Consider the following 22,839-nt stretch of genomic DNA (forward strand, 5'->3'; position numbering starts at 1 on the left):
TCACATGATGGCCACAAAGCAGGTCTCAATAAATTTGAGAAGATAGATATTATATCAAGCATATTTTCTAACCACAAAACATGAATCTGGAAGTCAATGACAGGAAGAAAAATGGAGAAAACACAATTACATAAACACTTAAAACATTATGATAATAAAAAAAACCAATGAGTCAACAGAAAAATCAGAGAGGAAATTTTTTTTAAATACCTTGAAACAAATGAAATAAAAGCACAATATTCAAAAATCCTACCACATAATTGCACTCATCTCACATGTTAGCAAAGTAATGCTCAAAATACTCCAAGCCAGGCTTCAACAATACGTGAACCGTGAACTTCCAGATGTTCAAGCTGGTTTTAGAAAAGGCAGAGGAACCAGAGATCAAATTGCCAACATTCGCTGGATCATCATAAAAAGAGACTTCCAGAAAAACATCTATTTCTGCTTTATTGACTATGCCAAAGCCTTTGGCTGTGTGGATCACAATAAACTGTGGAAAATCCTGAAAGAGATGGGAATACTAGACCACCTGACCTGCTTGCTGAGAAATCTGTATGCAGGTCAGGAAGCAACAGTTAGAACTGGACCTGGGGGGATGGTCCTAAGATGGCAGAGGAATAGAACAGGGAGACCACTTTCTCCCCCACAAATTCATCGAAAGAACATTTGAACGCTGAGCAAATTCCACAAAACAACTTCTGAATGCTGGCAGAGGACATCAGGCACCCAGAAAGGCAGCCCATTGTCTTCGAAAGGAGGTAGGACAAAATATAAAAGGTAAAAAGAGAGACAAAAGAGGCAGGAATGGAGATCCGTCCCAGGAAAGGAGTCTTTAAAAAGAGAGATTTCCAAACACCAGGAAACACTCTCACTGGTGAATCTGTGGCGAGCCTTGGAACCTCAGAGGGCAACATAACCGGGAGGAAAAATAAATAAATAATTAAAACCCACAGATTACGTACCTAAAGGCAACTCCCAGCGGAGAAGCAGCCCAGACGCTTGCATCCGCCACTAGCAAGTGGGGACTGAACAGGGAGGCGTGGGCTGCATTGCTTAGGGTAAGGACCGGGCCTGAATGCCCCGAGGGCAATCTGAGGGAACTAACTAGAGATAGCAACCCAGACTGTGGGACAGCTATCCCGTGAAAAGCCCTAACCTAAGACACCTCCAGGCCCACTCACAGAACAAAGGACTGAGTAGAGCTAGCCGGCTGTGAACCAGCCCATCCCCCGCCAGAGACAGGCAGCCAAGTGCAGCCAGAGACAGAAGGGGGAAATCACGGCCTCAGAGAGGCATCATCTACCAAACTGCAAGCAGGCTTCATTGCTAAGCAAGACTCCTTGGGATTATGGATGGTCGACATCCATCCGCCGGGAGGGTCTCAGCCAGAGATCAGCTCCCCAGAGAAGACACACGGCACACCTGAAAAGGTGCGCTCAGAGTATACCCAGAAAACCAAGAGGCTGGGATGCAGGAGGCGCTAAGTTGCAGATCGCCAAGCATCTGGTCACCTGAGCTGCTTGGACCGGGGAAGGGCACAAAACGCAGGCCCAATCAAGTCTGCGCCTTTGTGGAGTACCAAAGAACCTGAACCTGAACAGCTTAGACCTGGGAAGTGCACTCAACCCAGGGTCCACATCAGACAGTTCCTGGCAGAGCAAGCTAAAGCCTGAACAGTGTAGACTGGGAAAGCACACACACCGTGAACGGGGGAAACCCAGTGTGGCTGAGACTGCGAGCGCTCCCCACAGATGCCAGTGATATCTGTTTGCCATGTTCCTCCCTCCCCACAGCAAGACTGAACAAGTGAGCCTAAAACAAAAGGGACCATTACCGCCTCCTTGTGTCAGGGCAGAAATTAGACACTGAAGACACCAGCAAACAGAAGAATCTAAAATAAACAGAGGGAACCACTTTGGAAGTGACATGTCCAATAGATTAAAACCCTGAAGTTAGCACCGACTACATAGGAAGGGGCCTATAGATCTTGAGAAGTGTAAGCCAGATCAAGGAATTATCTGAAACTGAACTGACCCTACACTGTCCACAACACCAGAGAAAGTCCTAGATATATTTTTACTATTGTCATTTTTTTAATTAAAAAAATATTTTTAAGTCCTCTATTACTTCTTTTGTTTTCATTTTTAACCTACTGTTTCTTTGCCAAAAAAGACCTTATTTTTAAAAGCAAAGTTCATATATATATATATATATTATAATTTTTGTGACTTTGTTTTTTTCTTTAATATTGTATTTTTGAGAATCTAACCTCTATTCTAGATTTTTAATCTTTGCTTTTTGGTATTTGTTATCAATTTTGTACCTTTAAGAATCCAATCTTTAGTACCCATTTTTACTTGGGAGCGAAATTACTGGCTGGATTGCTCTCTCCTCCTTTGGACTCTTCTTTTTCTCCACCAGGTCACCTCTATCTCCTCCCTCCCCATTCTCTTCTCTACCCAACTCTGTGAATCTCTTTGTGTGTTCCTGGATATGGAGAACAATTCAGTTCAGTTCAGTCGCTCAGTCGTGTCCGACTCTTTGTGACCTCATGAATCACAGCACATCAGGCCTCCCTGTCCACACCAACTCCTGGAGTTCACCCAAATTCATGTCCATCAAATCAGTGATGCCATTCAGCCATCTCATTTTCTGTCATCCTCTTCTCCTCCTGCCCCCACCCCACCCCCCAGCATCAGGGTCTTTTCCAGTGAGTCAACTCTTCACATGAGGTGGCCAAATTATTGGAGTTTCAGCTTGAGCATCAGTCCTTCCAATGAACACCCAGGACTGATCTCCTTTAGGATGGAATAGTTGGATCTCCTTGTAGTCCAAGGGACTCTCAAGAGTCTTCTCCAACACCACAGTTCAAAAGCATCAATTCTTCGGCGCTCAGCCTTCTTCACAGTCCAACTCTCACATCCATACATGACCACTGGAAAAACCATAGCCTTGACTAGATGGACCTTTGTTGGCAAAGTAATGTCTCTGCTTTTGAATATGCTATCTAGGTTGGTCATAACTTTCCTTCCAAGGAGTAAGCGTCTTTTAATTTCATGGCTGCAATCACCATCTGCAGTGATTTTGGAGCCCCCAAAAATAAAGTCTGCCACTGTTTATACTGTTTTCCCATCTATTTCCCATGAAGTGATGGGAGCAGATGCCATGATCTTAGTTTTTTGAATGTTGGGCTTTAAGCCAATTTATATGGAAATACAAAAAAAACCTCAAATAGCCAAAGAAATCTTGAGAAAGAAGAATGGAATTGGAGGAATCAACCTGCCTGACTTCAGGATCTACTACAAAGTCACAGTCGCCAAGACAGTACGGTACTGGTACAAAGACATAAATATAGATCAACGGAACAAAACAGAAAGCCCAGAGATAAATCCACGTACTTTTGGACACCTTATCTTTGACAAAAGAAGCAAGAATATACGATGAAGAAAAGACAATCTCTTTAACAAGTGGTACTGGGAAAACTGGTCAACCACTTGTAAAAAAATGAAACTAGAACACTTTCTAACACCATACACAAAAACAAACTCAACATGAATTAAAGATCTAAACTTAAGACCAGAAACTATAAAACTCCTAGAGGAAAACTTAGGCAAAACACTCTCCGACATAAATCATAGTAGGATCCTCTATGACCCATCTCCCAGAATATTGGAAATAAAAGCAAAAATAAACAAATGGGACCTAATAAAAATTAAAAGCTTTTGCACAACAAGGTGAAAAGACAGCCTTCAGAATGGGAGAAAATAATAGCAAATGAAGCAACTGACAGAGAATTAATCTGAAAAATATACAAGCAACTCCTGCAGCTCAATTCCAGAAAAATAAATGACCCAATCGAAAACTGGGCCTAAGAACTAAACAGACATTTCTCCAAAGAAGACGCACAGATGGCTTACAAACACATGAAAAGACGCTCAACATCACTCATTATCAGAGAAATGCAAATCAAAACCACAATGAGGTTCCATTTCATGGCAGTCAGAATGGCTGCTATCCAAAAGTCTACAAGCAATAAATGCTGGAGAGGGTGTGGAGAAAAGGGAACCCTCTTCCACTGTTGGTGGGAATGCAAACTAGTACATCCACTATGGAGAACAGTGTGGAGATTCCTGAAAAAATTGGAAATAGAACTGCCATATGACCCAGCAATCCCACTGCTGGGCATACACACCGAGGAAACCAGAATTGAAAGAGACATGTATACCCCAATGTTTGTCACAGCACTGTTTATAATAGCCAGAAAATGGAAGCAACCTAGATGTCCATCAGCAGACAAATGGATAAGAAAGCTGTGGTACATATACACAATGGAATATTACTCAGCCATTAAAAAGAATACATTTGAATCAGTTCTAATGAGGTGGATGAACCTGGAGCCTGTTATGCAGAGTGAAGTAAGCCAGAAAAAAAATACCAATACAGTATACTAATGCATATATATGGAATTTAGAAAGATGGTAATGATAACCCTGTATGCGAGACAGCAAAAGAGACACAGATGTATGGAACAGTCTTATGGACTCTGTGGGAGAGGGCAAGGGTGAGATGGTTTAAGAGAATGGCAGTGAAACATGTATATTATCATATGTGAAACGGATTGCCAGTCCAGGTTTGATGCACTATTTAGGGTGCTCAGGATTGGTGCACTGGGATGACCCAGAAGGATGGTACGGGGAGGGAGGTGGGAGGGGGTGTTCAGGAAGGGGAACACATGTATATCCATGGTGGATTCACGTCAATGTATGACAAAACCAATACTATATTGTAAAGTAATTATCCTCCAAAAATATAAATAAATATATAAATAAATAAATTTAAAAATAAAAAATTAAGTAAAAAAGAAAAAGAACTGGACCTGGAACAATAGACTGGTTCCAAATAGGAAAAGGAGTACGTCAAGGCTGTATATTGTCAACCTGCTTATTTAACTTATATGCAGAGTACATCATGAGAAATGCTGGGCTGCACACTCTGGAATCAAGATTGCCAGGAGAAATATCAATAACCTCAGATATGCAGATGACACCACCCTTATGGCAGAAAGTGAAGAAGGGTTAAAGAGTCTCCTGATGAAAGTGAAAGAGGAGCGTGAAGAAGCTGGGTTAAAGCTCAACATTCAGAAAACAAAGATCATGGCATCCAATCACATCACTTCATGATAAATAGATGGAGAAACAGTGGAAACAGAGGCAGACTTTATTTTGGGGGGCTCCAGAATCACTGCAGATGGTGACTACAGCCATGAAATTAAAAGACACTTACTCCTTGTAATAAAAGTTATGATCAACCTAGACAGCATATTAAAAAGCAGAGACATTACTTTGCCAACAAAGGTCTGTCTAGTGAAGGCTATGGTTCCTCCAGTATCATGTATGGATGTGAGAGTTGGACTCTAAGGAAACCTGAGTGCTGAAGAATTGATGCTTTTGAACTGTGGTGTTCAAGAAGACTCTTGAGAGTCCCTTGGACTGCAAGGAGGTCCATCCTAAAGGAAATCAGTCCTGAATATTCTTTGGAAGGACTGATGTTGAAGCTGAAACTCCAATCCTTTGGCCACCTGATGCAAAGAGCTGACTCATTTGAAAATACCCTGATGCTGGGAAAGATTGAAGGCAGGAGAAGGGGACGACAGAGGATGAGATGGTTGGGTGGCATCACTGACTCCATGGACATGAGTCTGAGTAAACTCCAGGAGTTGGTGATAGACAGGGAGGCCTGTTGTGCTGCAGTCCATGAGGTCACAAAGAGTCAGACATGATTGAGCAACTAAACTGAACTGAACTGATTCAAAAATCCATGGGATGCAGCAAATACCAAGAGGGACATTTATGGAAATAAAAGCCTATATCAGGAAACAAGAAAACTCTCAAATACACAACCTAAACTACCATCTAAAGGAATTAGAAAAAGGGCGAAGAAAACCAAGAGTCAGCAGATGGAAGGAAATTATAAAGATTAGAGGAGAAACAAGTAGAGACCAAAAAAAACCCCACAACAATGGAAAAGATCAATGAAGGCAAGAGCTGACTTTTTGAAAAGATAAATGAAATTGATAAGACTTTAAGCCACACTCATTAAAAGAGAAGGAGACCCAAATAAACAAATTAAAAAATGAAAGAGAGGAAATTACAATGACTATCACAGAAACACAAAAAATCATGAGAGAAATACTATGAGCAGTTATATGCCAACAAATTGTACAACCTAGATGAAATGCATAAATTCCTAGAAACATACACTCTTCCAAAACTGAGTCAGGAAGAAACAGATACTCTAAACAGGCTGGTCACTAGTAGGAAATTAAATCAGTAATCAAAAAACTCTCAAAAAACAAAACCCCAGGACTAGACAGTATCACAGGGGAATTCTACCAAATATATAAAGAGGAATTAATACCTATCCTTTTCAACTATTCCAGAACATTGAAGAGTAGGAAACATCCCCAAATTCATTCCAGAAGGCCATTATTACCATGATATCCAATTAGACAAAGACACTACAAAACAGAATATCATAGGCCAATATCTCTGATTTTATATAGATATAAAAATCTTCAATAAAATATTATCAAACCAAATCTAGCAATATGCAAAAAAAGATCTACATACCATGGTCTAGTGCAAATTATTCTAGGATGCAATCATAGTTCAGTATCCACAAATCAATCAATGTGGTACACCTCATTAACAAAAAGAAGACAAAAGCCACATCATCATCTCAATAGATGCAGAAAAATTCTACAAAATTCAACACCCATTCATAATAAAAACTCTCCAGAAAGTGGGCATAGAGGCAACATACCTCAAAATAATAAAAGCCAGCTAGGACAAACCCACAACTAATGATAACATGTCAATGGTAAAATGGTATAAAAAGTCAATGGTAAAAAGCTGAAAGCTTTTCCTCTAAAATCAGGGAATAAGACAAGGATGCCCAATCTCACCATCTTTATTTAACATAATATTGGACGTTCTACCCACAGCAATCAGACAAGAAAAAAATGGCATCCACATTAGAAGGAAAGAGATAAAAAGGTCACTATTTACAGATGATATAATACTATATATAGAAAATGCTAGTCACCACCAGAAAAGTATTAGAACTAATAAATTAATTCAGCAAAGTTGTAGGATTCAAGATTAATATACAGAAATCTGTTGCTGTTCTATACACCACTAAGAAACTATCGTAGAAAGGCAAATAAACAATCCCATTTATAATTATATCAAAAAGAATAAAATATGAAGGAATAAATTTAACCAAGGAAGTGAAGGATCTATATTCTGAAAACTATGAATCATTAATGAAGGAAATGGAAGATCATACAAATAGAAATGTTGCCATTATTTATGGACTAGAAAAGTTAATATTGTTAAAATGTCCATATTGTTCAAAGCAATTCACAAATTTAACACAATCCCTAACAAAATACCCATGCCATTTTTCATAGAACTAGAACAAATAGTCCTAAAATTTGTGTGGAAGCACAAAAGACCCTGAAGAGCTAAAGCAATCTTGAGGAAAAAAAAAAAAAAAACACAAAGCCTGTGGCATCACACTCTCTGACTTCAGATTTTATTACAAAGCTCCAGTAATCAAAACAGTATGATACCACACAAAAATAGAAATATAGATCAATGGAGCAGTATAGAAAGCACAAAAATAAACTCATGCACCTATGGCCAATTAATCTATGACAAAGGAGGCAAGAATATACAGTGGAAAAAAGAGAGCCTCTTCAATAAGTGGTGCTGTGAAAACTGGCAGCTACATGTCAAGACATGAAATCAGAACACTCCTTCACACTATATAGAAAAATAAACTCTAAATGGACTAAAGACCTAAATGTAAGACTAGAAATCATAAAACTCCTAGAAGAAAACATAGGTAGAGCAGTCTTTGACATAAGTGTTAGCAATATATTTTTGGATTGTCCTTTTAAGCAAAGGAAACAAAAAAATAAATAAACAAATAGGACTTAATTAAACAAAAAATTCTGCACAGCAAAGGAAACCAACTAAAAAACTTGATTTAAAAATATAGAGAAGACCTGAATCGACATTTCCCCAGAGATATAAATGGTCAATAATCAGTCACATGAAAAGATGCCCATTACTGATTGTCAGAGAAATGCAAAACAAAACCACAATAAAAGATCACTTCACATGAGTTATAATGACTGTCATCAAAAAGATCCCAAATAATAAATTTGGAAAGGATGGATAGACTTGGAAAGGATGTTGAGAAAAGGGAACACTTATACACTAGTACACTGTTAGTGGGAATGTAAACTGATGTAGCCACTGTGGAAAACAGTATGGAGGTTTCTCAAAAAACTAAAAACAAAACTACCATATGACCCAGCAATTCCACTCCTGGGAATATATTTGCAGAAAATGAAAACACTAATTTGAAATGATAGCTGTACCCCAGTGTTCATAGCAGCAGTATTTGCAATAGGCAAGATATAGAAGCCAACTTAAATGTTCAACAGATGAATGTATATGATATAGTGTGTGTGTTTTTGTGTGTGTGTGTGTGTGTGTGTGTGTAAAATGGATACCATTGTTTAGTCACTGAGTCATGTCCAACTCTTTGTGACCAACATGGACTGTAGCCTGCCAGGCTCCTCTGTCCATGGGATTTTCAAGCAAGAATACTGGAGTGGGTTGCCATTTCCTTCTCGAGGGGATCTTCCTGACCCAGGGACTAAACCCACATCTCCTGCATTGGCAGGCAGATTCTTTACTATTGAGCCACCAGGGAAGCCTAAAACGGGATATTAGCCATAAAAAGAAAGAAATTTTGGTATTTGCAACAACATGGATAGACTTTGGGGCTTTTATGCTCAGCGAAATAAGTCAAAGAAAGACACATACTATATGTAATCACTTATATACAGAATATAAAAATTCCAACAAACTAATGAATATAAGAAAACAGAAACAGACTCCCAGATACAGGGAACAAACTAGTGCTTATCAGTGGGGAGAGGAACTAGGAGATGGCAAGATAGGGGTAGAGGATTAAGAGGCACAAACCACTATGTAAAGTACATAAATTACAAGAAAATACTGTGCAGCACAAGGAATACAGCCAATAATTTATAATAACTTTAAATGGAATATAATTTATTAAAATATTGAATCACTGTGGTATACATCTGAAAGTAATATAATATTTTAAATTAACTATACTTTAAGTTTTTAAAAAATGAAATAAGGGTTTTAGTCCATAGGCTATAAGGTCTGCGGGCATGACTGAAATAGAGATGACATGGCCAGACGTATGCTCTAGAAAGATTGTTCAACCAGCAGTATGGATGACTGGTTGGAAAGAATGAAACTAAAGCCAAAACAGTAGTTACAAAGGCCATCACAATGTTTTGTGTGAATGACATTTAGGGCAAAATTATATAGTATTAGTGGGATGAATTGAGTGGAAAGGGGAGGAGATCTCAGTGGCAGGATATAACTATTGCTTGGCTTCCCTGATAGCTCAGTGGGTAAAGAATCCACCTTCAATGCAGGAGACCCCAATTGGATTCCTGGGTTGGGAAGATCCCCTGGAGAAGGGATAGGCTACCCACTCCAGTATTCTTGGGCTTCCCTCATGGCTCAGCTGGTAAAGAATCTGCCTACAATGCGGGAGACCTGGGTTTGATCCCTGGGTTGGGAAGATCCCCTGGAGAAGGGAAAGGCTACCCATTCCAGTATTCTGGCCTGAAGAATTCCATGGACTATATAGTCCATGGGGTCACAAAGAGTCAGACATGACTGAGTGACTTTCACTTTCAAGAAAGGAAAGGAGGAAGTCTGAGGAAGGATTCTAGATGACCATGAGTTTGTAACTTTTGCAAGTACTTGACTAATGCTGGAATTCATTCACCCATTGGGGAATAGAAGTCTTTCCCAGGCCTTCTTTTTCTTCTCTTCTCCCTGCCTGTCCCATGGGTTTCTTTAAACCCTCAACTTCCCTCCCAGTTGAGTCCTTCTCCTCAATTTCAATCTTTTTTTTCCCCCATGGAGGAACAGACTTAGAGAGGTATGGGGAATGGATGCTGCAGAAAGGAGACCTATCAGACAATACGAACTACAGCACTCTCAGAATGGCTCCCTTAACATATATTGTATTGGCTATGATGCCACAAGCATCTGCTTGCCTTTGGTTGCTTTGCCAAATGCCTCCTTCTGTTCCTTGAGCCTTGGTATGTGCCAGGCTCCAGGACTATGAGAAGTAAAAATCACTTCTGCCACAACAGCACAAATGAGCAAGAATTCCCTTTGAACTCATACTGTCACTTGCTTTCTTGATTCAGTCACTCATATACTGAGACACTATATTAGATAGTTAATGTATAGAAGTGATAAGACATTTGAGGTCCCAACCCTTGATTGAACTTATAAGTCTAGTACAGAAAGAAAATATGTAAGTAAATAAAGAAGATAATATCATAGAGTGATAAGTGCTATAAAAAATAAAACAGAGTTTATGAGGTAGGGAGGAGTTTAATTAGATACAGTGATCAGAGCAGATCCCTTTGAGGGGGTGGCTTTTTAGCAGAAAAATGGAAGATGAGCAAAAGCCAGAGTTTGAGGGAGAATATTTCAGGTACCAAACAAACAAAAAACAGAAAGTGTAAACTCTTCTGAGTGGGAAATATTCTGCAGTGTTACAGTGTTCTAGGAACTGGAAGAAAGCCAATGGAAAGGGGAAAGAGATATGAGATGAGGTTGAAGAGGTTAACAATAACCTGATCACAAGATCTAAACTTAGACACAAAACACAAAAGAAGATTTCAGAGAAAAAATAACCAGCTTGGTTTGGGCATATTCAGTAAGAATACAAGAGTTCTGATGAATATAACAACTACAGCCTAAGGTTGGCATACTATGAAACCAAGTGGAAATAAACACTCCATAGCTTTATAACTAATTCAAATACTTAAAACTGTCAAGATTTTAAAATATCCAAAGTTACAGGGTAAGTTATAGCCAAGTATGCATGTGTGCCAAGTTGCTTCAGTTGTGGCCGACTCTTTGCAACCCTGTGGACTGTAGCACACCAGGCTCCTCTGTCAGAGAGTTACTGGCAAATCAGGACAGATTTGGACTTCTGGCATGAGGTATATGTGTTTATGCAGCTATTGAAATGATCATGTGGCTTTTTTGTCTTTATTTTATTGATATGGTGTATTACATTGATTGACTTTTGGATATAAAGCCAACTTTATATCCCTGGAATAGATCTTACTTGAAGATAGTGGGTAATTCATTTATAGGCCTTTTAATTTGGTTTTTATTTTATTTATTTTGTTGAAGACTTTTATGTCTATAGTCATAAAGAATATTTGTCTGTAGTTTTCTTTTCTTGTGATCTTTGGTTTTGGTATCATGGTAATACTGACCTGACTGAATGTTCTTCCTCATCTGTATTTTACAAGACTTTGGGAAGACTTAGTATTCATTCTTCTTTAAATGTTTGATAAAATGCAATGGTGGGTCTGGGTTTTTGCTTGTGGGAAGTTATAAAATTACTAATTAAGTCTCTTGTTATAGATCCAATAAAAATGTCTACTTTTTTCTCAATCACTTCCAGTAGTTTGTGTATTAGTAGTAATTTTTCCATTTCATCTAGGCTCTCTCATTTGTTGACATGTAATTTGCAGCTTGTGTTACTTTATAATCCTGTTTATTTCTGTAAGATCAGTAGTGATGTCTTTATTTCATGATTTGATTATTCTCTTGTTTTGTATTTGCATTTTGTATTTGTATCTGCATTTTGTATTCTCTCTTTCATCAGTCTAGCTAAAGGTTTATCAGTTTATTGATTTTTTTTCAAAAAACACTTTTATATTATTTGATTCTGTTTAATGTTTTTCTACTTTCTGTTTCATTTAATTTCACTCTAATGTTTATTATTTTTTTCTATCTGCTTGTTTTGAATTTAGTTTGCTCTTCTCTTTCTAGTTTCTTAAGGTAGAAGTTCAGGTTATTGATTTTAGATCTTTCTTCTTTTTGATACAGGCTTTCAGTTCAGTTCAGTTCAGTTCAGTTGCTCAGTCGTGTCTGACTCTTTGTGACCCCATGAATCGCAGCACGCCAGGCCTCCCTGTCCGTCACCAACTCCTGGAGACAGGCTTTACAGTTATAAATTTTCCTCTAAACACTGCTTTAAGCTGTATTTACATTGTACATAATTTTCATTAATTTCAAAATATTTTCTAATTTCCCTTATGATTTTTTCTTTGATACTTTTTTTTTATTTAGGAATATGCTGTTTAATTTCAACATATTCGTGAACTTCCCAAATTTCCTTCCATAGTTGAATTTTAATTTCATTCAAGTGAGGTTAGACAACACACCTCATATGGTTCCAGAACTTTTAAACTGACTGCATCTTGTTTTAAGGCCTAACATACAATCTACCACAGAAAATATTCCATGTGCACTTCAGAATAATGGGTGTTCTGATATTATTTAGTAGAGTGCAATATAAATGCTAATTAGACCTAATTGGTTTGTATCGTGTTCAAGTCTTCTATTTCTATGTTGATGTTCTGTCTAGTTGTTCTATGGAACTGGAATATTAAAATGTTTAGTTTTTTTATTATTGAATAGTTTATTTCCCTTTTCTATTCTTATCAGTTTTGCTCTGTGCATTTTGGGTTTCTAGGTGCAATCATCTTTATAATTGTTATATCTTCCTGATGAATTGATCCTTTTTATCATTATGAAATCTTCAAGGCTTCTTCAGAATGGGGGTGAAGAGGATCAGAACATGGTTCTCTCGCCATATTGAGAATCAGCCATTTCTCTTGACCAGCACTCCTCAGACTGTTGTGAGCCTTTGTTTAGAGTTTGGAGAAAGTTTATTTTGACAACTTTTGAAAATGTTCTTGTTGCTTTTATGGAAGAATGGATTTTCAGAAGTTCTCACTTTACCGTTCCAGTTTTCAAAGTCAATATTAACTGCCCACTTAAGAATTTAAACCACTCTTCCTTCTTAATATACTTAATTTGCTTATAGGATACTATGTTCCCTTAAGTTTCCTCTTACTACACCTGTCCTATCCTTCACATTTACTGAGTTATTCTCTTTAGCCTCTAAATGTTATAGTGATTCAGGAAACAGTCTTTGACACTCTTATCTACATGCAGTCAACTCCTCCAGCTTTATGGCTTTAAATACCATCTAAATGGATGAAACTTCAATTAAATATCCAGTCTGCTGGCTCAGATGGTAAAGAATCTGCCTACAATGCAGGAGACCCACGAACAATCCCTGGGTAGGGAAGATCCCCTGGAGCAGGGATTGGCTACCCACTCCAATATTCTTGCCTGGAGAACCCATGGACAGAGGAGCCTGGTGGGCTACATTCCATGGGGTCCCAAAGAGTTGGGCGTAACTGAGACACTAATGCATACTAGATATCTTTCCTGAAACCAGACTTACATTCCATATATTCAGCACCCAGAAGCACTAGTTGTGTCCCTTATCAAGTATAAACCCCATCAAGTGTAACCACTATCCTGACTATTGTTTCTACGTGTAATTTCCTTCCTGGCATTTATTGGGAACTGTATATATATTTTTGAGAATAAAATAATGAGAAAAATAGTTGAGAAATAAGCAAAATGGAAATGTATTATAATTCTCCTATAAAAATTAAAGCTTAACAATAGACAGAATCATTTCTGGATTAAAGAAATCTACTAATGTCAAGTCAAAGCAAGAACAGGAAATGCTGGCACACTGAGTAAAAAGTATTGAAATTCCAAGTATCAGCACAGGAATATATGTTGATCTGATCACTTGATTTTGCTTATCATAAGTATATGCTTATAGCCATGTATACTGCTAATGGTGAATCATTTTTAAACAAAATTTTAAACTTTTTATATTGTATTGGAGTATAGCCGATTGTCACTCCAGTCTTCTTGCCTGGGAAATCTCATGGACAGAGGAACCTCACTGGCTATAGTCCACAGGGTCACAAAAAGTTGGACACGACTGAAGTGAATTAGCATGCACAGCCAGTTAACAATGTTGTGATAGTTTCAGGTGAACAGCAAAGGGACTCAGCCATACATATACATGTATCCATTCTCCTACAAACTCCCCTCCCATCCAGACTGCTAAGTAACATTGAGCAGAGTTCCCTGTGCTATACAGTAAGTTCTTGTTGATTATCTATTTTAAATGTAGTGTGTACATGTCTATCCCAACCCCCCTAACTATCCCTTCCCCCTGGCAACCCCAGCAACCATAAGCTCATTTTCTATTACTTTTTTATATATTTCATCAAGTAGCAGCCTTATGGTCAGGGCAAAACTTGAATTCCAAGCTGCAATCCATGGCCAGAATTGGAAAGTACCACCAAGAATGAAGGGGCTTCCCTGGTGGCTCAGATGGTAAAGAATCTGCCTGCAATGCAGGTGACCTCGGTTCAATCCCTGGGGTGGGAAGATCCCCTGGAGAAGGGAATGGTAACACACTTCAGGATTCTTGCCTGGAGAATCCCATGGACAGAGGAGCCTGGCGAGCTACAGTCTATGGGGTCGCAAAGAGTCAGACACAACTGAGCAACTAACAAACACACCAAGAATAAAGGAGGTTCTACCCTATCTCCAGAATTTTAGTCTTTTCGATCCTTATTGCTCAACAGTTCTAGGTTTCCTAATTGTTCATGAGGGGAGCATGTTCACTCACGAATAACTCTATCCTATATAGAATGGAAGTAATACTTACCTAACTTGATAGTAAATCCATTAGGACAGAAATCTATAAGTCATCCCTGAGTTCTCTTCTTGTGATATTCTATATCTAATTCATTGGAGGATCCTTTGGGATTGTCCTTCATAATGTATCCAGAATCAGAATCTTATCACTTATGTCACTATTACTCTGATCTGAGCCATCATAATCTCTCAGCTGAAATATTGCAAAAACCTATTAACTGGACTCCCTGCTTCTATCTTTCTCATACTTATTTTTAACAGAGTATCCATAATGATTCTTGAAAAAACAAAAATCAGATAATATATCTAAATATTCAATAACTCCATTTTCCCTCAGAATAAAATTCAAAGTGCTTTACTGTCCATCACCACTGCAGATGACCTGACCCCCTCTTCGATCTCACATCTGGCACTTTGATGTTTTTAACAAGTCAGATACATTTCTGATTCAGGGTCTTGTCCCTGGCTATTCCCTATAACTACAGTATTATTTCCACAAATATCTGTCTTGTTAAACCTTTTGCCTCCTCAAACTTTCTGCCCAAATGTCACTTTTTCAAAGAAGACTACACTGATTACTTTATTTTAAATTTCAATGGCAATGTTTATCTTCCACCTAGACATGATTGACCCCACCTTATTCTGCAGTACTTTTATGTCTTCTTATGGTGCTTCTCATTTTACAATATACTTTATACTTTACTTTTTAATTTAGTGTTTATTTTCTCTTTTGCCATCACTCTTTCCTCTATATAAGTTCCACAAGGGCAGGGTCTTTGTTTTATTCATGGATGCATTCCAAGCTCCTATAATAGAGCCTGGCCCTTAGGAGATAATTTGTAAATATTTGACAATGATTGAAAAAAATATGTCACATGTAATTATTTGGGTCTTTTCAAATGCACTTTCTATGTTAAAATACAGAGATAAATATAATTTAGAGATGATAAACACAGACCATGATATATTGCTCCAAGTTCAGTTCAGTTTAGTCACTCAATCATGTCCGACTCTTTGAGACCCCATGGACTTCAGCACACCAGGCCTCCCTGTCCATCATCAACTCCTGGAGTTTACCCAAACTCATGTTCACTGAGTCAGTGATGCCATCCAACCATCTCACCCTCCATCATTCCCTTCTCTTCCTGCCTTCAATCTTTCCCAGCATCAGGGTCTTTTCAAATGAGTCAACTCTTCGTATGAGGTGGCCAAAGTATTGGAGTTTCAGCTTCAACATCGGTCCCTCCAATGAATACTCAGGACTGATCTCCTTTAGGATGGACTGGTTGGATCTCCTTGCAGTCCAAGGGACTCTCAAGAGTCTTCTCCAACACCATAGTTCAAAAGCATCAATTCTTCTGTGCTCAGCTTTCTTTATAGTCCAAATCTCACATCCACACATAACCACAGGAAAAAAAAACATAGCCTTGACTAGACAGACCTTTGTTGGCAAAGTAATATCTCTGCTTTTTAATATGCTGTCTAGGTTGGTCATAACTTTCCTTCCAAGGAATAAGCATCTTTTAATTTCATGGCTGCAGTCACCATCTGCAGTGATTTTGGAGCCCAAAAAATAAAGTCTGCCACTATTGCTCTGATGACTCCCAAATTAAACTTACTCTGAAATTCTTAGTCAGAAACTCACTCAAATTCTCCTCAATTTTGATTTTTCTCATTATCTGAAAATGAGCTATGTATTTACTTATTTTTCTGCCAGATTTACAGCTTCTGGCAAGGGCAATACTCTCTTAAAAGGAGAAAATTTCCCATCTCTTACTGTTTATCATTTGCTATAGAGAATTAGATAGAGCTATATGAAGATGCACATAGAATAGGCATTTTAAAAATATAAACACCTTCTGTTAGAAGGATCTTGTCTTTAAGAAGCTATTATTGTGCTTTATATTAGCTCTCTCTTGGCTTGTCTTATGGATAATTTAGGAAACAGATGTTAATGTTTCAACCTAATGACAAAGAAATTAGTCTAAAATGGTGAAATAATGTTCGCTTCCTAAAATGAAAACTCTATTAAAGGTTAAATCTCCACCTGATCAGTTAGTACTACTCCATCCCATTCCCCTTCCCCACTTACATACTAGCCCAAATTAAAGGTCTCAGCTTTTGAAATTACTAAGGGACAGAATAGGAACTATGTCTTTTTTGGCGGGGGGGGGGGGGGGTGGGGAGAAGGGGCTGAAGATCAGAAAATGAAAGTAAGAAAATACATACAGCTTCCAAACTTCAGTGGGCAGGCATGTACATCCATAGGAAAATCTTCCAAATGCATGGGACACTCGGCATGAATTGTTAACCTAAAAGGAAGAACAAAACATGAAATTAAGCTAAAATGAATGGTATTAAACATGGGGCTCAGTTTTCATTCACCAGCAGTGTAGTGCTGCTAAAAAAACAATAATTTGTTTGTTTAGGTTCACTGAGATCTAAGATTTTATGAACACAAGGGATGGATTAACTGAACTAGAGAGCCTTTCAAAGCAGCATTCAGTATTCAGATTTTTAGATCAGATATGAATCCACTTTACCACCTTTAGGAAAACAAATATCATTTATCTGCCCTAGCTGAGCTCCCTTAGCTACCTCCCCACCAAAGAATCATGGAAACACTGGGTTCTGAGTCCTTCAGTCCTGATAGCAGTTTAATTGCATGTGTGAGTGTATGCTCAGTCAGTCAGTTGTGTCTGACTCTTTGAAACTCCATGGACTGTAGCCTGCCAGGTTCCTCTGTCCATGGAATTTTCCAGGCAAGAATACTGGAGTGGGTTGCCATTTCCTTCTCCAGGGATCTCCCCACCCAGAGATCGAATTCTCATCTCTTGCATCTCCCACATTGGCAGGCAGATTCTTTACCACTGCACCACCTTGGAAGCCCAGCAGTTTATTTCTGAAATAATTCTCCTCAGCAGGCTATCATGTGAATTAAAAAATTTAGAGACTGCACTGGAGAGGAAGGATGTGTAGAAAGGATATCTTTAACCTGATAATAAGCACAAAAGATGGTTCTGCTGAAGGTGATTCTTGGAGCACACATACACACATTTGCACATTCATATACACACACAGCAGCTGGTGAGAAAAAAAAATTACTAAGTTTATGGAGGACATCAAACATCTTAGAGGTCAAGTATGAAGAACTCATGTGCTCTTAATAGGGACAACATGTAGGAGAGACTGTTCATGGATTCCTCAATGGAAATCTGGATTGGGTAAGACTTGCCATACCCACATACTCATTCCCTGGCATTACTCTGTCTAAATAATCAATTCCAAAATTTCCCGTCTTTTTCCTTCATATATTTTGAGCCTCAACTTTCTTTGTCTAGGAAGTAACCTGCTATGTGGAAATGGGAATTGCACAGCAAAAATTCAATTATTTGACAGCTAACTCTGATGAGCTTTTTCTAGCTAACCTGTATACCTCCTGGTTATACTGGATTCAATCCCTGCCATCCTTTTGTTTTAGGTGGCCAACTGGCAAGAATCTTATCCTAGCTAACTGTTAAATTTGATAAATGTGTACCACCTCATAAATGATCACAGTAGCAATAATGGATACTGCTCAAAGCAGGCTGACTAAAGCAAACATGCTCAGGTGTTTATTAGCAAGAACTCTAGGCTGGAAGGCAGAAGTGCCCTTTAGCAAATATTTACCCATCTCTTATTTTCCATTTCCTTATCTAAATAGTAAGAGCTTAAAACTAGATGGCAAGTATCCTTGCAGCTCTAACTAATCCCTTGGATATTTATAAAATTTCCCATGTGTCTTGGACAAAAGCTCAATTCTCAAGTCAGCCTGCAATATCCCACCAATCTACTCTTTATTCTTAAGGCATAAGTAGGGAGTTTTACAATGCAGAAAACCTGATAAAGAGAAATATCTTTCATTGAGAAGCCTGTTCCTGTTGGATACATAAAAGACTTCATGAGGGCTTAATAAAGAAAACTGTGTTCCTTTTCTCCACTTATATTAGTATTTCCAAGATACTGCCTATTATGAGTAATGCCAAGGGGAAATTATGTCTACCCTGTTGTCCTGAGGGCATGGTAAATATAACCACAACAAATAAATTATCAAAGCCAAGATACAAAAACTACTGATTTCTGTTTAGGAGCAGAACTGAATTATAATAGCTTTCCTATTTTCATTCCCATCCACTTTATACCCATTCTACCTAAGCACAGAGAAGTAATGATAAAGCAGATGTTGGTGGGAGTAGGGTGCTTCAAAAGCCAGATTATGCTGTGGTCTTTTCACTGGTACTTATATGCATCCTAATGCCTTCTCTCCTCCTTGTTACAACTTTTAAGACCCCTTCAAGCTTTTTATGCAGCAGAAAGTACCCAGACTAAACTCAGGCTAATATACTCATCACCACAATCTGTGCCACAAAATACCCATCCTCTTCAAAACTTTGCTTCTACCCTCTTTTATTATTATGTTGAAAGTGAAAGTCACTCAGTCATGTCTGACTCTTTGTGACCCCATGAACTATACAGTCCATGGAATTTTCCAGGGCAGAATACTGGAGTGGGTAGCCTCTCCCTTCTCCAGGGGATCTTCCCAACCCAGGTCCCCCACACTGAAGGCAGATTCTTTACCAGCTAAGCCATGAGGGAAACCCTATTATTATGTTATTAAATTAAATTATTATTTTGTGACAAAACACTTGACATAAGATCCACCCACTTAGTAAATTTTAAGTATTTAACACAGTATTTTTAATTTGCCCGAATAGATATTAGTCCAAAGAAGACATACAAAATGGTTAACAGGGACTTGAAAAGATGCTCAACATCTCTACTCATCAGGGAAATGCAGATTAAAACCACAATGCGATATCACCTCACATGTTAGAACAGCTGTCATCAAAAAAGATAAGAGATAACAAGTGTTGGTGAGGATGTGGAAAAAAGAGAATCCTCCTACACTGTTGGTGGGAATGTAAATTGGTACAGCCCCTATGGAAAACAGTAGAGAGGCGCCTGAAAAATTAAAAATAGAACTACCATGTGATCCAGCAATCCCACTTCTGGTTCTCTGTCCAAAGGAATTGAAATCAAGATATCAAAGAGATATCTGCACTCTCATGTTTTATTGCAAAATTACTCACAATAGTCAAGAGATGGAAGCAAACTAAATGTCCATTAACAAATAAGTGGTTAAGAAAATGTACATACATACAATGGAGTATTATCCAGCCTCAGAAAGAAGAAATCCTACCATCTGCAACAACACTGATGAACTTGTAGGATATCATGCAAGTGAAATAAGGTGGACAAAGAAAAATACTGTAAAATTTCACCCATGTGTGAAATCTAAAATAGTCAAATTCACAGAAGCAGAGAACAGAATGGTGGTTGCCATGAGCTGGAGTGAACTGGGAGGTATTAGTGAAAGGGTACTAAATTTCAGTTACACAAGATGAATGAGACTTACAGATATACGAGACAGCATATTAGAAAGCAGAGACATTACTTTGCTAACAAAAGCCTGTATAGTCAAAGCTACGGCTTTTTCAATAGTCATGTATGGATGTGAGAGTTGGACCATAAAGAAGGCTGAGCATCAAAGAACGGATGTTTTCAAACTGGTCCTGGGGAAGACTCTTGAGAGTCCTTGGACAGCAAAGAGATCAAACCAGTCAATCCTAAAGGAAATCAACCCTGAATATTCATTGGAAGGACTGATGCTAAAGCTGAAGCTCCAATATTTGGCCACCTGATGTGAAGAGCTGACTCATTAGAAAAGACCCTAATGCTGAGAAAGATTGAGGTTAGGAGGAGAAGGGGGTGACAGAGGATGAGATGGTTGGGTGGTATCATTGACACAATGGACATGAGTTTGAGCAAACTCCAGGAGACAATGAAGGACAGGGAAGCCTGGCGTGCTGCAACCCACGGGGTCACAAAGAATCTGACCCAACTTAGCGAGTGAACAACAACTAGTCTTCAGTTGGCTTTTCAAAAAAGGTCCAAGACCCCTCAAAATGTGACAATCAGATTATAGGAACTAAGTCCCAGCCAAGTTTTGTTCTGTTTTGATTCCTATGCAGAGAACAAACAGGAAGTAAAAGGCAATATAGGAAATCATTTTCTTGGGGGATGAAAGATATAGATGGGAATACAGATGGGAAGGAGATGTGTTTAAGCCCTTCACACATGCATATACATACCCACACCCTCCTCAGGTATTCGGAGAAGGCAATGGCACCCCACTCCAGTACTCTTGCCTGGAAAATCCCATGGACGGAGGAACCTGGTGGGCTGCAGTCCATGGGGTCGCTAAGAGTCGGACACGATTGAGCGACTTCACTTTCACTTCTCATTTTCATGCATTGGAGAAGGAAATGGCACGCCACTCCAGTACTCTTGCCTGGAGAATCCCAGGGACGGGGGAGCCTGGTGGGCTGCCATCTATGGGGTCGCACAGAGTTGGACACGACTGAAGCGACTTAGCAGGAGCAGCAGCCTCAGGTATTGTCCTCATTTTAATGTTTTGTAGCACCCTGGCTCTGTTATCACCCTAATCTTTGTTTCTCAACAGTTGGTTTTTATTCCACCACAGTAATAAGTTAAAGTTTTATTACTTCCATAGCCTCTTAACTTGTATCTCTACTTTTACCCTTTCTCTGTATACTATATTCTCTACAATATAGCCATCAAGTATTTCCTCATCCTATACAGAGTAAAAGCTGAACTCCTTGCCATGGCTTACAGGCTCTTACATGATCTCATCTTCTGTTCCTCTATGGCTTATCTCCTACTGTGCCTTCCCTTGCTGTCTCTGTTTCAGTCATCCTGGCTTCCTTGCTATTCTTCCAACATGCTTGTCTCTCTTGTCTCATAGCCTTTGCACTTGTTATGCTCTCCTGTCTCTTTCAAGTCATTGCTTATTATCATCTTCTGAATGAAGCCTACCCTGATCTCCACTCAGTTTACTATCCACACTACGCTTAGTAAACTTTACCATGCTCTTTCTTTTCCCATAGTACAGTTCAGTTGCTCAGTTGTGTCTGACTCTGTGACCCCATGGACTACAGCACACCAGGCCTCCCTGTCCATCACCAACTCCCAGAGTTTATGCAAACTCATGTCCATTGAGTTGGTGATGCCATCCAACCATCTCATCCTCTATCGTCCCCTTCTCCTATGGCTTTCAATCTTTCCCAGCATCAGGGTCTTTTCCAATGAATCAGTTCTTTGCATCAGGTGGCCGAAGTACTGGAGTTTCAGCTTTAGCATCAGTCCTTCCAATGAATATTCAGGACTGATTTCCTTTAGGATGGACTGGTTGGATCTCCTTGCTGTCCAAGGGACTCTCAAGAGTCTTCTCCAGCACCACAGTTCAAAAGCATCAATTCTTCAGTGTTCAGCTTTCTTTATAATCCAATGTTCACATCCATACATGACTAGTGGTAAATCCATAGCTTTGACTAGATGGACCTTTGCTGCTGTCTAGGTTGGTCATAACTTTTCTTCCAAGGAGCACCTTTTAATTTCATGGCTGAAGTCAACATCTGCAGTGATTTTGGAGCCCAAGAAAATAAAGTCCCACACTGTTTGCATTGTTTCCCCGTCTATTTGCAATGAAGTAATGGGATCAGATGCCATGATCTTAGTTTTCTAAATGTTGAGTTTTAAGCCAACTTTTTCACTCTTCTCTTTCACTTTCAAGAGGCTCTTTAGTTCTTCTTCACTTTCTGCCATAAGGGTCGTGTCCTCTGCATATCTGAGGTTATAGATATTTCTCCTGGGAATCTTGACTCCAGCTTGTGCTTTATCCAGTCCAGTCCAGCATTTCTCATATGTACTCTGCATATAAGTTAAATAAGCAGTGTAACAATATACAGCCTTGATGTACTCCTTTCCCAATCTGGAACCAGTGTGTTGTTCCATGTCTAGTTCTCACTGTTGCTTCTTGACCTGCATACAGATTTCTCAGGAGGCAGGTCAGGTGGTCTGGTATTCCCATCTCTTTAAGAATTTTCCACAGTTTGTTGTGATCCACACAGTCAAAGGCTTTGGCTTAGTCAATAAAGCAGAAGTAAATGTTTTT

General features: G+C 38.8%; 1 protein-coding gene across 1 annotated transcript in view; it reads right to left on the minus strand.

Annotated features, from left to right (window-relative positions):
- Nucleotides 1–22,839, minus strand: part of GABRA3 (gamma-aminobutyric acid type A receptor subunit alpha3) — a 243,619-nt gene that overhangs the window by 45,624 nt on the left and 175,156 nt on the right. The window contains exon 6 of the mRNA XM_040265444.1: nucleotides 16,995–17,077. Coding sequence (XP_040121378.1) covers nucleotides 16,995–17,077 — 83 coding nt within the window. The remainder of the gene's footprint in view (nucleotides 1–16,994; nucleotides 17,078–22,839) is intronic.

This window comes from Oryx dammah, unplaced genomic scaffold (assembly GCF_014754425.2).
Source record: "Oryx dammah isolate SB20612 unplaced genomic scaffold, SCBI_Odam_1.1 HiC_scaffold_23, whole genome shotgun sequence".
Taxonomy (NCBI): domain Eukaryota; kingdom Metazoa; phylum Chordata; class Mammalia; order Artiodactyla; family Bovidae; genus Oryx; species Oryx dammah.